Source organism: Calypte anna, chromosome 1 (assembly GCF_003957555.1).
Source record: "Calypte anna isolate BGI_N300 chromosome 1, bCalAnn1_v1.p, whole genome shotgun sequence".
Taxonomy (NCBI): domain Eukaryota; kingdom Metazoa; phylum Chordata; class Aves; order Apodiformes; family Trochilidae; genus Calypte; species Calypte anna.
The window spans coordinates 97789036-97804443 of record NC_044244.1 but is presented as its reverse complement, the minus strand read 5'-3'; the positions used below and the strand labels follow the sequence as shown (position 1 = coordinate 97804443).

The 15408-nt window shown below is 35.3% G+C and overlaps 1 protein-coding gene across 1 annotated transcript in view; it reads right to left on the bottom strand.

Annotated features, from left to right (window-relative positions):
- ROBO1 (roundabout guidance receptor 1) overlaps window positions 1-15408 on the bottom strand; it is a 289711-nt gene that overhangs the window by 250185 nt on the left and 24118 nt on the right. Inside the window, exon 2 of the mRNA XM_030447251.1 lies at window positions 1449-1775. Within this exon, the coding sequence (XP_030303111.1) occupies window positions 1449-1775 (327 nt within the window). The remainder of the gene's footprint in view (window positions 1-1448; window positions 1776-15408) is intronic.

Below are 15408 nucleotides of genomic sequence, written 5' to 3'. Positions count from 1 at the left end.
TTCAAACATTACTTCAAGGTACTTCACAAAAGAACATGAAGTAAGCACAACTTTCCATGCTGCTTGGCATGATTTGCTGCATGGACAGAACATTAAAACTTGGTTTCACAATCAACAAGCAGTGCTATAAAGTAAACAACCACAAGCAGATAAAAATCAGAATCTCTTCAACATTAATGCCCATTCAGAATTGCACCTACCAGATACTGGATATAACAACATTTAGAAGTAACCAATCAACAGATAATTTAAGCAGGTTATACATTTACTGGATAAGCATAGTTCCAGCTAACCAGACACTAATTACTTCAAGGGCTAAACACAGCAACAAGGAAACAGCCTGGTTATAGATCTTAATTGTGTGTATTTACTATATTATGCGTGATGCTTGAGATCCTTCTAGTACAAGAACGATGAAAGCCCTTGGGATTTTCTATGAATGTGAACAAGACTAGGCAACGAGCTCAACTAAATTAAAAAAATTATAGCTATTTCCTTTGCCTTTTGTGAGAGCTATGGAAATCTAACCCTTCTTCTAAAATTATACACCAAGGGTAGCCACCACTTCATTAAAGTGTCTGAAAGTTAGGAGTCCTCATCAGAGTTAGTTAACAACGTGAATTTCTTAGTCAAAGAGATGAGTGTTTACAGAGAGCGACTCACACAGCTCTGAGCTGGGTTTTCAACATGACACCAGAGAAACTGCTACAGATTACAGAGGAAGCCTACAACAGCAACTGAAAACAGATCCCTAGCTTTTGAATTGCAAAATTTCCTTTCATACGTCAGTACCCCAAAACTAGTAATTTTTGACCTGCCCTTGGCCCCTCACATGAATGCTTAAAAAACCCTTTCATGTATATTCTCTTCCTTTAAAATAAGAAGAGTTTAAAGGGTATACAGGAAGAGATAAGCATTACAAAGTGATGTAGAACATACTTGACTGCTGCTTCCCTTGGCCAAATACTTAGACCTAGAAAGATAATTTGTGGGCTGCTTCTTTTACAGAAAATAAAATACTTTGTGTTTCTAAATCTGCTGTTATTTTTTCCTAGCATTTATTTGTGCAACAACACTTCCAAATGTACCCCAATAGAACAAATGAAGGTTATTGCGCCTCCTCTTACCAATTACACTTTGCATGGTTACTTGAGGAGGAAAAGATATCTATAAATTAAAATTAAGTATACAAAATCTAAAAAATACCTTAATTGCATGGAAGCATAAAAGTACTGCATAAAACCGTCTAGATTTCTGTAGTGATATGCTAACTCATCTGACTCTTTTTCTATTTCTCTATCTCTGTATCAATAATAATTAACCACGTAATTCCTTCACTGCTTTTAAGTCGATGCCTCAGAGGCAGCTCACGCTTCGTCTTCTCCAGCTTCAAATAACATCAAAGCAAGCAGCTGTTCCTGAAGAGCAGATAAAAAAGATGTACTTACTTGCCACCTCCAGTGATGCATTATGACTCACAGCTTCCCCAAGGTAATTCCTTGCCACACAGACATAGACCCCTTCATCCGGCCTGCTCTTGCGCCCGTGGACTATGCGTAGGAAAAAGAGCGACCCGCTGGGCAGCAGCATGCGGTGGGAGCGCGGATCATCCTTGTCCGTCTCCACTCTTTCCCCCCCCTTGTACCACTCGATGGTGGGGGTCGGCCTTCCTTCTGCTTTACAGTTTAAAGTTGCTGGTTCTCCTTTGGAAACGATTAGGTCAGAAGGGTGTTCGACGATTCGAGGCGGGAAATCTTCTTGCCGAAGACGGGAGCCTGAAAGATAAAAACGGGAAAGTTCCTTAGGGGACTGCTGGCAGGTACAGTCATCACGTTTTGCAATTCAGCTACAGAACCATTACCCCACAGTACAGGATTTAATAATAACAGCTAATACAACTTTTTAAAATAAATTATAAAAAAAATAACCTACAACTTCACTGTGTACAAGGTTCTTCCAAGTAAACACATTCAAAAGCATTTTTTCAAAAGCTGACCTCTACTAGTGAACTAAACTGCCATGATCCTCAATCACCTATTTTTATAGCGATCTATTAGCATATGCAAATGTAGACATAAAAATATGTCCATATGTAGAATTATTAAACACTAACTTACAGATATAAGGCCATTTTTACCAGCAAAACTGGTACTGCCCTATCTCAAACACAGTCACAGTCAACCTCATTCAACCTCTTGGAAAGCCCATTAATTAACAACTACAGAGTAAGTCTAACATCTCCAGCACCTACAAAGCTGCTTTTATTTGTACCATTAACTCTTCCTAGTCATCTGTTAAGCAGTACCACAGAGGTACAAATGCACAAAGCACCTGAGTGCTTCTTACAGCTCTTATGTCAGAAAAAACTAGACAAGCTTTTTACAACATAAAATTCTACTGTCTCCAATCTAGAACTCTGACACAATGTGAGACTGCAGTATCAGAGATAAAAGAAATTTTACAACCAAACAAGATACTCTCCCAGAGAAGCATTCAAATTCATTCAAAATGGAAGCTGGTAACTGGCATGAAATAACCTATTAGTCTGGACAGATCTGTATCACAGAAAAATGTGGCACCTAACAGGGTGCTTAAGAATTCCAGATTAGGAATAAGCAGCTACCAACACTTCTGGGGTCTTAAAATTACTATTTTTAAAATTATTATTATTTTTAATAACTATTTTCCTTATTTCTTTCAATATACCATGAATAAAATTTAATCTCTTGGGTCACTAATTCCTGATTATTACATTTTTAGATGCCAAGACTCTTTATTAACATAAATACCATGGGTTTTGAACAGCTGTGAAGCACCAGAAACAAATACAAGGTCTATTGACTTCAGGTTAATAGACCATAAACTGGTAAGAAAAAAAGGAAAAAAGCAAGGAGAGGACAGTCCCAGAAAGAGCTCTGTTTTCAATCTATACTATATGTGTTTTTGCAATAATATACATATATAGTATATAAATATGCAATAAAAATACTCTAAAATGTAGAATTTTCATGTAAAAATTATTTTACATTTCCTTCAAATCACGATAATCAATGCAAATTAAATGTTACTAATCAGCTAATACTGGCCACACATTGCCCAGTCTCTGAGAGTATGATTGCCTTCTGTATGCAGTAAAAGAGAAGCTTTATATGAACATTTCTGATCATTAAACAGAAAATAACTCAAACAACAATAACACTACTATTTAGTCCTTTGAGAAAAAATAATATAAGTAGTATTCTATTTATGACTATATTCCTAAATTATAAGAAATATTTTATCATATATCTCATTTGCCAACTTCTATTCAGATATTCACAATGTTGCATGATTTTGTAATACCTAAAGCAAATGAGTAGTTATATTTTATATTTACTTTTACCTACAACTGCCCAAAACATGGAAAGTAAAGTCTAGGCAGATAGAACAGATGCAAGGGATCTCCCTAATCTTCTTGCTGGCTGCACATCACTGTGCAGCCCAATCCTGCTCATGACTCTCCAGTGAGATTTTGAGATACACCCCCTGAGGCAGGGCACAAGGTAAATCCAGGGAGAGGAGAGCTAAAAGTACAAGCAAAAATTGTTCCAACCAGCACTTCTGCAGCACCAAAAAAACTTGTTTGCAAGTGTATTAGACTGAGCACATCTCAGTCACGATAAACTGCATTTGTGTCTCCTCATCCTGAACTGTTACACAGCTTTTGTAAAGAGCCCCTCATGCAGTAATGCTGCTCTCACCAACTGTGAGTGAGGTGACCAGTCTTAGATCTCTCTTCCTAACGCAAAAGGGCCTAGACAGGGATAAAAACCTGCTTTTCCTTACACTTCTCGTCACTTCTTGTGTACCTCACAATGAAAGGCACACAAATGATGGATTAGAAAGCTAAATTAGAAAGCTAAAAGTCACTCTGGAAATATAAAAATCCAAGTTCAATGTAAAATGTTTATCTGCACATGTGCTAGTAAGTAAAACATTAGTATTTGCACAGATTACTCTAGCCAACCAGCACACAATAGAGTACAAACCTCTTATTGCTTCTGTCAGCCTGGCTCAGATAACAAATAAATGAAATACCTTTTTCAAATATACTGCATGTATGCTTTCCATGCTTTCAAGCCACTGTGCACCAATTTCAAGTGCTGTACAGAATGAAAGCTTTAAGACTGAACTTTACACTTTCTTGAAAATTGAGACTCAAAATTCTCAGAGAAAAAGTCCTCAGGAAATGCCAGGAATGCTCATATATTTTTCAAAATTTCTTTGCTGGGTAACTTTAGAGGAGTGAAAATTACAGAAACTGCCATTAAAATATTTTGGTTTAGCCTATCATGTTATAAAGTAACATTTACCCAGAAAATTTCACTAAATTGCTTGAAGCAGAAAGGGAGAAAAGATGCATGAGTATTTGATTTGGCAAATAGTGAGAAATAACCATAGCTTTTAACTGCCTGGAGGCTACTATGGCCTCGACAAACAAGTTATAATCTTTCTACATTTCTACACATTTTTAAAAAAATAATAATTCCTTTTAGCCTAGTTATTTAAGCTGCATTTATGCTTTATTGAGAAGAAGCAGCTTCAATTACCAACATAAATCTTACAGTGGGCACCAATCCTGTAATTTTCCTGTCAAAAGTCCTTCCCAGGGTGGTGTTTGCGGAAAAATAAAATAAAATAAAATAAAATAAAATAAAAAAAAAGAGCACCTATTACATCTTGGACCTGCCATGACATATTTAACAGCTGCATTTTCTTTTCCTTGAAAGATGACAGCACTAAGTTATAGGAACTAACCAACTTGTGTTCTCTGCATTTATTACAATTCAAGTCTTTCATAAAAAAGTCAACAGGATGCCACCAATTAAAGTATGCCATCCTAATTATTTCATGCTGCTACTTAAAAGAACAATTAGATGAAATCATGTTTCCAGTTTCTTGTACTGTGCCACAACTATTTTTACAAGAATTCAAACACTGAAATAAACAGATGTGAAGGTTCAAAGAAAGATGGCACTAGATGAATGCTAAACTCATAGAGGCAAGATTTGTCTTTATTCCCACCTTAAAACTTCCTGTTGGTAGCATATACAAACATCATGTATTGAAAAATAGTGGAGAATATGCTTAAATGGGAAAGTTGCTCAAATTTGAACCATGCAGCCTAACATAGTTAAAAATCAAGACCATATCTACAGTTTATCTAACCTTCTGCTCAGATAGATATGGTAAAATTGATTTCCCAAGTTCCACACATCTAAATATTAATTTCTTAGAAATTATTAAGAAATTAAGAAATTATTAAGAATTAGAAAATCTTAGAAATACGCTGCATGATGGACTGTGTATTTAGCCAGGTGCCAAAAAGCCAGTACACTTTTTGCCCCATTTCTTTTCCATTTCACAAGAACAGTATTTAATGCTGATTTCCAGAGCACAAAGTTTCTTATTCAAACACCTTACATCATAATCTAAGACCTGAGAGACTGGCTTAACTGCTATCAAAATTAAGAGTAAATTGCTAATAAATAAAACCACAGGTTTAAAATCAGGTGGTTCTTGCAAACAGTTTATACTTCAGAAGAGAAGAGTGGTCCCAAATCCCCAGTACTTTCAGAAACCTTTCAGAAAGTGGTGGAAAATTTTTTGTGGTTTTGTTTATGTTGACTGGAAAAATGTTCCATAACACATTAGCTTTAGTGCTTAGAAAACTTTCTCTAATCCTCAGGCTAGACATATTCCTGAGTAGTAAATACATCATTCTTCCTGTGCTTACACTGTCCTTTAATTCAGATCTCTCCACAAATTTCTTGGGATTTTATCCCTTTGACATGAAGGGAACCTTTTTGGTTTTCGCCATTCTCTTGGATTTTCTGATCTTGTTGCTGTTACAACTCAAAAAAATAATCTAGTATGGTTTTCTCCTCAAAAGATTCATTTGTATTTTCCTTTTTGAACACAGAAGACCCTAACCATACACAGTTAAGAGGGAAGCAGACTGAGTACACACTGAGCAGACACTCAGTGTACAAAGAAAGCAATTTCATATCATGGTAAAAGGGAAAAATAACTTAAGGAAAAATCAAAGTATTTTTTCTGAAAGCAGCTTTTTTTTCCCAAAACCTAACCAATTTGGTTTACCTGTTCTCAGAGACAGCAAATAATTTTCAGTGAAAAAAAAATAAGAGAATTGTGCAGAGATCTTCTTACTTTTCCTCAATTTTTCCATTTCTTCATGTACTACACTTGCTCAGCCTAAACAAAACATCTGATTTCATAGCTTTGTAGTCTGCAAGAATAGTGCACATTAAGAAATTTGAAATTTTCTTTAGAGATGTTGCAGTCTTCCCTCCATAACCAAAGATATGAAATAATTAATGCAGGCAGTAATGCTGCCTTTGGATTTTCCCAAAAATGTCAATTATAAGAACTAACATTTCTCCTTCGAACTCTACTGTGGCAGAAAGATCAAGAACTGCATTTCAAGAAATGCATTTCATTGGTATTTCCAAAATATTGATTTGAGAACTGCATTGGTCATTGAATCACTTTAGACTCAGAAAGTTGTTCTTTGCACAGAGTTATATTTACAGTTGTTCATCTCTAACAACTGAGTATAAAACGAAGTCTAGAAAAAAAATACAGTTAAATTTTCCATCTTTATCCTAGCATTACTTTGCACAGTCGTAACTGTGAGCAGTTCAATAACTACTTTAAAAGATTCCTCCTTTACTAACAAGAAATGTTGGGTGAAAGAGGTGTTAGACTCCTGCAAGTGAGCCAGTAATGAGAAAAAAAAATGAATAGCTGGAATTCAACAGCACTGTTGTGTCAGCTGATTATTGCCCACCCAGGACTACAGGTTTATTGAAATGCATTTTAAGGTGTGTTTTTATTGGTTCCAAATACTGAGCAGGGAATAGGTCCAGTTTTTTCCAATAACTTAGATAAAATAAAATGTGAAAAGTAAGGCTCTCACTTTAGATCAGTAGAACCTGCAATTCTCCTATATATTCCCAAAGAGTAACATCTCCTTTTCTTTTTCCAAGCAGAAAATGGAAAACAGGTGAGCAAAATGTAACAAAAAAAGAAGCACTGAATGCTGTTTGTTCCTACCATGAAAAAGAAGTCACTATTTTTTCAGTTTACACCATTATGTCAAGGAATGGTTTTGTTTTCCTCCTTTATTTTCTACTGGAGTTCCTCTTCTTAATGAGAAGAATATAATAAATGTTCTTTTTCATTACTTCTGCTACTAAAGGATTTTTTTTATTAAATTTATTAAAGTTGCATTTTAAATACCAAGTATGACTTTAACATATAAGAATTAAATTCTGAGAACATGGATTTTAAACTTACATTGTAGGCACCCACAAAATATTTTTCCTACTTAAAAAGATAACCTTGAAGCATTACATACTGCAAAAGATAACCTTAAAGTATTATATGTTGCTAAAACACCATGAATTACAATTACATTTCTGTCACTACCAGGAGATGTCAGAAACAAGCAATTTACTGTCTACTTATGGCTGGAAAAAAACCTAGAATAACCACATAGTGCCTGGGGTTTTAAGCCATAACTGCATGTTTCTCTGAAACAAAAGATTAAGTGGAAGCTGTACTAAAAAATGCCTCAAATCCAGACTGATCTTGTGCCTGGCTCTTAGACTGAGAGAAGATGTAACACAACCACTGAAAGCTACAGAGATTTATTTTACACAATATTCACTGGTCAATAACATAGTAACCAGCTAAATAAACAAGGAAAATAAAACAAACAAAAAAAAGCATTTGCATGTTATGGTGATTTATTTTGTTTCTGTTCCTTTTTCTGCAGTAATTCTGGCCGTACATAATTAGGTCAGAAAAAGCCATAAATTAGACAAAAAACCTAAAAAATTCGGAAATACTGGAAAGACGTACAACATCTTGCAGTTACTTAAATTCTTTGCCTAGTGCAAATACCATACTGGCAAAACCAATATTGGCAGGCACTGTATGGCAGAGATACTAACAATGAGTCTTTGTTTTAATACCTAAACACATATTTCCCAGGGGATTCTAAGAGAGACCAGTTCTCTGAAATAATCACTTTTAATAACAAAGTTGAAAGTGGCAATAGTACAAGTCATGCTTTAGCTTCTAAACCCAAAATTAAATACAACTCTTGCAAAGAAATTATTTTTTTCAAGAGCACTTTTAAAGAGACATAGCTTCACAGTCTATCTTTGTTCATGAACACGTGCTATTGGTTTGTCAGCAGCTAGCATAAATAAGTCCTGACCTGGTTCTTCATTAAACTAGATAGAATATAAATTTAAAATAATACTATGTATATTGAGCTATACAGGAGGCTAATATTTACATAAAACCTCAGGCAGTAGGTAATGTTCTCAGTGTAAGGAAGTGTTCAGTCTTACGTTTTCTTCTCCTTGGTTGTGCTTTCTGGCAAGGTATTTATCTCCTCTGACTTCAGTTGCTACTGGAGGAGTCTGAGATGCCAGTATCTAAAGCACGGACTTAAAAAAAAAAAATACTAAAAAATTTCAAGCAACCTCTGCTACTCCTACACCTTTCCAACAAGATTATAGTTCTGACTGTAGTGAAAATGCTACAACTTGCACACAACCACGCTTCAGCCTCTGTCAGTGGCTACCACAGAGTTTCCTAATAACAGGCACTGAAGAAGTTCTATTCACCAGGCCTGTGTATTTTGTCTTATATAAACCTTATGACAACTTGATCATCTGAAGCTTTGCATCCAGACTTCTCACACTTTGAGCTCTGAGTCATGTCATGAGGAAAGCTCTCTGCAAGATGCCAAGAAATAAACCCACACAGGGTTTATTTTTCAGCTCCACTGCAGCTCTAATGCAAAAACTTCTGTTGTCCAAACACTAAAGACCCATGCAGACTACAAATTGGTTCACTGTAATATCCATGTTAACTTGATTGTGGTAGAAAACATCACCTTTTCACACTGTGGGCAAGCACGAACAAGCAGCTCAGTGAAGTTTCTCCATGATCTCATAGCTGAGCATGGGGAGATGTTTGAGCCGACAAGGTGAATGTTACCCACAGGAAGAGTGAAGGGAAAAGGCCAGAACATGGTACCTGCTATGAGGGGCACTCCCCCAGCATGCAGTCTGACACTGCCAAATGAAACATGTGGGGAGAAATGGAACTGAGAGAAGTACAAAGGACTTTCATTTTGTTTTTACAGTCTCTAGAAGACTGCTGAACTAACCCCTCAATTTTCTCAGAATAACAGCATGCCTTCTTCATAAAAGACGACTCTACTGTCTATACACACCTACATGTGGGTATACATATATATTTATAAAACAACATTACCAATGTGGCTTTTAGTGTTTCTATCTCATTTTATACCACAACACAATCTGTGAATAAAGGGGAAAAAACTGAAAGGAATTAGTTTCAAAACAAAATGAAGTTCCAAAGAACTCTCTGTATACGCTAATTTCCAACAGGAAAATTATATTTAAGATCTGTCCATATGAAATTATCAGGAGAAAAAGAAAAAGCTTGCTTTATCAGTTAGTTACTGACTAAAGAAATGGTAAAAAGTTAACATACTACTTTCTTGAATACTCCTAGTGAGTAATTCAGAAAACCTGTAGATAATAGCCTAATGGTCAGCAGCCTGAAATTTATTTAAACCTTTAAAACAAAGCTTTTGAGGTGTCCTCTATGATAGGTACACTCAAGGAAGATATTTAAATAGCACCAGTTCTACACGAGTTACTAGCTTCTTCAAGAAGAAAAAGTACTATACCAAAATTTTTAGGATAATTGTCTAGAGTCATTTATACTTTCAGAAAACAAAATATTTGAAGTGGCCTTTTAAAGGATTAGTAACAAATCCCTAGAGGAATGCAGCCCACCTCAGTCAATGTTCAGCCTTAAAAGCAAATCATGACATCTCCAGAACATTAATGAAGACAATGTTTAGACTTTGCATAGCATGTTAAATCTGAGAATTTTACCAAGAAACAAAAATGCTGTTGTCTTTGCCTACCAAAGCTTATAATGGAATGAAAAAAAAAGGTCCAGGAAAGGCAGTAGTTTATGGTTGTTGAAAAATAGATTATGTCGGGAATTAATAAACCTTAGAGGAATCTATGTGCCTGGAAATATTATCCCTCTTTTTTGCAACTTTATCAGTAGATATAATAAATGAGATTACTTCTCTGCACAAGGCATGCTTCACAAGTTAAGACAGCCCTGCACAGAGTGGCAAATGGAAAAACAGCAGCAATAACCTATAAAAAATGGGTAGCCAGATTTGAAGACTTCAACCAAGCATGCTGCTTCAGCAAAGGGTAATGTATTTTTCTCCAACCTCTAAGAGTCTATGGTATAATTATATTATTAGGGTTTTCATTTAAACAAATTAAATAGCATTTTACAAGGATGCAGAAATGCTGAAGAAAAAAAGCTACTTACATAAAGAAACAAATTTAATCTCAAGTACCTCATCTTCTAGTACTCAGGATGATGGTAATGCTTCCTATTAAGCATAGAAGCTACCTGTTCTCTAAGACTGCATGTTCCTCTTTAATTTATTTCTAAGTGGACTACTTTTAAATACGACCTCCATGCCTTCCCTCTCTACTCCCATGGCTGTTCCATGAAGAACTTACTTAATGCCTCCAGAGAGATGAAAGTAGGCTGAGACCTTTACTGCCAACTCATAACATTAATTTCACTAGAAACTTATGCTGTCCAAGTAGCTACATCCATCCATCCATCCCTGTTACAGCACAGCTTGGGCTATCAACCATGATTTGAGAGGTGGACACAAGGAACTAGAGGTTTTGTTCATTTTCACTCTTGCAAAGGACTATCCAAGGTTTTTGGTAGGTTTTTTTACAATAGGGTTTTCAAGGTTAAATTGCCTTTTTGAGTCATTAATACACTTAGAGCATAGTTTCTAAATGCTAAAAGGCAACCGACTATACAGACTTTTCCACTTCATGTAAACAGTTATTTGAAACAAAACCCCTCAACATAAATTAAGGCTTCCTGAATGGGCTGAAAGCCTTCAGTGGGACTAATTAGACAGAACCACTAGGCCTTGAGGCTCACAGCTGCTCACTGGTACCCTCTGCAAAGGCTGAGAATGAAATGCATGGTAAGGGGTTTAAATTGATTAACGGGCATCAGTTGTCCCTTCTCCACAGGTAAAGCCCCAATCTCCAGCTTTTTATTCTCTAATATACCATTATATGACTAATTAGTAGGCATTATGGCACACGAAGCAGTTAAAAGGAATTTTTAATGACAATCTGTTCTTATTTTAAATTCTTACTTTAAATAGACAGAAAATTCTCAGTGCTTTGATTGAAAGCAGTCCTAAAAAAGGCCAGTAAAAACAAATACATATTTTCCTGAGAGACTGTAATACAAATTGTCAGTCCTCTACGCCTTACTTAGGAATTCTACTCTTAATTATTCTATAATTTCATGGTTTCTTCAAGTATTTATAAACTGGCATACACGTGTTAGGAACACCACACTGGAATAGCTACAAGGCTTCATATACGCAAGTGAATTATAAGCAGTCAAGCTATATAGGACAGATTCAACACTACTCATTCTTCATAAAGGTAATGGTAAGCAGATAGCTTTCAAGACTGCTAGGAAGGAAATAGTGGAGAAAGACTGGGAAGTCTTTATTTGCATCAAATTCTTGAATCTCATCAACATCATCATCATTGTTGAAAAATACTGTCAAAAGATTTTAATTTTTAAATTTGATGAATTAATGAAAAATAAATGAAGAAGTAACTGGTGTATAACATTTAGAAGAAGGGATGTATAAGCTCCAAAATACTTCAGCCCAAATACCATCTTCAGGGAAAAAAATGAACTGGGCTTCAAGAAGAGCCCAAAGCTCTGAACAAAGACTGTGTGCCACTCAAACATATGTTCTTTCAGCTAAACAGTGATGTGGTGAGAAGCCACTGAACGTCCTCTCTGGATATACACCTAAGTATAATCACCAGATGTAAACACCAAGTGCTTGGCCTTCGTAGTGTAAAAACCAAGAAAAGTCCTGGGACCAAGTTTCCATTCCACAGGCTACTGATCAATTTTACAGAAAGCAGTTACAAAACTGATTTCAGAAGAAAATTATTTTGACTTATGAAACCCAGTCTGGCAGGTCTGAGACAGACAGTTACAGAATGTGTTAGCAGACAGAATGCTCTTAAGACCACAGGAGGCGTGGTAGGCAAGAAGAAGGGCAGAGAAGCTGGGGCAGTGATGGAGGAATGTCTGGCAGGCTTCCCTGCAATTAGGAAACAGGTAACAGGAGGCAGAATGAAAGTTTCAGACATGGTTCTACTTCAGGTATCAAAGTCCCTTTTTGATCCTAACTTTAACCTGGGTGCTTATCTCAGCCCTAGAAGAGAGCCAGATATTTATCCACCCATTCATATGAACTGCTAGCAGCCAAAACTAACATCTGTGTAGCACTAATAAATAAAGTAGAACTAAACCAGAAACCTAGAAACAGTATGGGAGGTGCTTAATCTAATAAGAAATATCAAAACTTGTTTTTATCTTTCTCTCAAATGGGAGTTCCATGCTGGATATAGTGTCATTTAGTCACTGTAATGACACTAGAAGGATCAAGAAGCACATTTCAGAATATCCAGAACTGCAAGTCCCAGGAGAAACAGCTTGAGCTGACAGCAGACAGAAAAAGTTGAACTGTTGAACAGAAAACATGTAGAACGTTTTCTTTTTCTTTCAATATCATTAATTACCAGTAAAAAAAGTAGTAATATTCAAACAACTAGCTGTAATCTGTGCAATCAAACAACCTTTCTTACAAGCCCATATTAAGATTTCACAACTGCTTTGTTAGGTAACTTTCTTTCCTGCCTAAATACATTCGGCATATTAAAAAGGCTCTCCCAAAACACAAAGACACCATAGCACTTTTAAAAACACGAATAAGATGGGCTTTGATTAAAGAAGAAAATCTGATGAATTAACAACAATTTTACAGAATTCTAAAGACATTTCTATTCACAGACAGAAGAATTTGAGTCAAACCTGAAATTTTTTTATATATAAGTCAGGATACAAAGCTTCAAGAATTAAAATAAAACCTCTGCCTTTCTCTTGTTTGAAGAGGAACATTTTTTTAGTCCAGTTAGTTTAGTTCTTAACTGACCGTGCAACATTATCAACAAGACAAGAAAGTTTAATGTTTGCATTGTAATTCACCATAAAGTCATCTGTTAACTGCTGAAGCTAAAGCCCAGCTACTGAAGCTTTCACCTTGTCTCAGTTATCTCATCCCATTCTTTCTACAGCCTTTCCAGTGCCTGTCTTTAAGCAAGACTGGCTAAAGGAAGTTGTTATATATAGTTTAGTTTTCTATTCCTCATTTACTAAATACAAGAGACCTCTCTTTCCTTGATGAAATATCAACTTGTAATTCTTTGAAATCCTACCTTCAACCAAAAAAATATGAACAAAACCAGAATTGCAGTTCTTCAGCCTCACTTACACTCCTGAACCAAACTATTTTCTTTTACCAGAAGCCAGTTTGAAGGGCCTACACAGACTATACTCACTATAAATATAATTCTGAAATAAAACACAAACTTTACTAGTTCTTAAGTAAAGCAATATATCTCCAAAATAACTTTCATCCACAGTAAAGACCATCCCTAACCTTGAGAAAACCATGCTTGCTATATTTTAGGAGGAAAAATGCTCATTTTTCTTTTAATGAAAATGATATGACCAATGAATGAATTACTAAATATCATTACTTTTATGTTAAAACCTCTTGCTGTGAATACAAGGCTTAAAGCCTTGCATGTCTATAAAAATTGCTCATAGTAGTTCCCTTTCTCCTCTTTCTCTCCATGCAACAATTTACCTGTTTCTCCTTTGCTAATGTAGAGGTTTGGGGTTTGTTTTTTAATTTTTTTTTTTTTTAATTCTCCCATTGAGAAGGCTTGCTTCCTTATTAATACCTATCACTCACTCTACAGCATGATCACTCTCCACTGACACAGAACTCTATAATAACTACTGGTAAAAAAACTCCTGCAGGAGCAGACAAAATCAGGGCAGTAAACAGTGCATTCCTTCCCATGTAGAAAAGACAACACACTACCAGAAACTACTCTGAATCAAATATTAATCTATACAGCTTAATAATTCTATAAATATTGAAGATAAATATTATTAAAAATTAAACATAACTTACTTAAAACAGTAAAGCTAGCTTGCCCATTTCCTGAAAGCCAATATGTTTTTAAGTTGAGGTGTTAATCACTATAATTAGAAGACATTACAACTTTATAAAAGGAGGCAGTATTCTCAAGATGAAAGATTCGTTCACACAGCTAAAAAAGTAACATATTGTTTGTACATCCTCCTTTCTATTTTCAAGGTCAACAAATTGCTGCATACAGATTATAGATTCTTCTGTCTTGCATATAAAGAGTCAAGACACCATTTCTGAAGAAGAAATAATGTCTGAAAGTGGGACTGAACTTGACAAATTACTATGCATAGTTTGTAATACTGACAGGACTTATATTAGTTATATATTATACATAAAGTTCAAAGTTATACTGCATCCAAAATAATATGGTGTGATGCTGAAGATAATGTTACTTACTATTATTACACTTCTAATTTATTAAATTGTCACTCCTTTCCCAAATATCCCAAAGCCATTTATAACAAGAAGAAATATTCCACAAACTAATAGTAGTAAAACTAGTAATAAAACCAACACCCATCTATAAACCCAAATCAGATCTTTTCCTCGCAGTCCATTAGATGCTTCATGCTAAAAATTGGTAGTTTATCTGAGAAACAGGTTTTTATTCATGATACAAAATCTTAATGTTTAAAGAATTTTTTTTTTCTCTTCCTCCTCAAACTGCTCCCAATATAACATAAAGGTTCTGCCCAGGTCTTCAGAACCAAACGCAGTGTCTGAGAGGTGTGAGATATGCATTTTTCATAAAGATGTCTGAAATAAAATGCTTGCTTATACAAACAAGTGGAAAATAAGAAAGATTAAATTACGAAGATGATGTCTTCAAATTGCTTCCATCACTATGACAAGTAGCTAATTTTACTGCCATAAATGAGTAAATTTAGCTGAGTACTGTTACTTGCCCCTGTCCTTCAAATCTAGCAAGAAGAAGAAATCCCACTCTCCTTCAGAAATAGCAGGTCATCCAGTTCCCTAGGAAAGAATAAGAACTCCAGAATACTACAGTATCATAAGGCAGACTGATGCTGGAAATCTAGAAACAATTTATAGTTCCATTTGTTCAGTGCAATCCCTGAATAAACTCAACAGAGGAAAAAACAGCAGGTGTTTTTCCACAATTTACT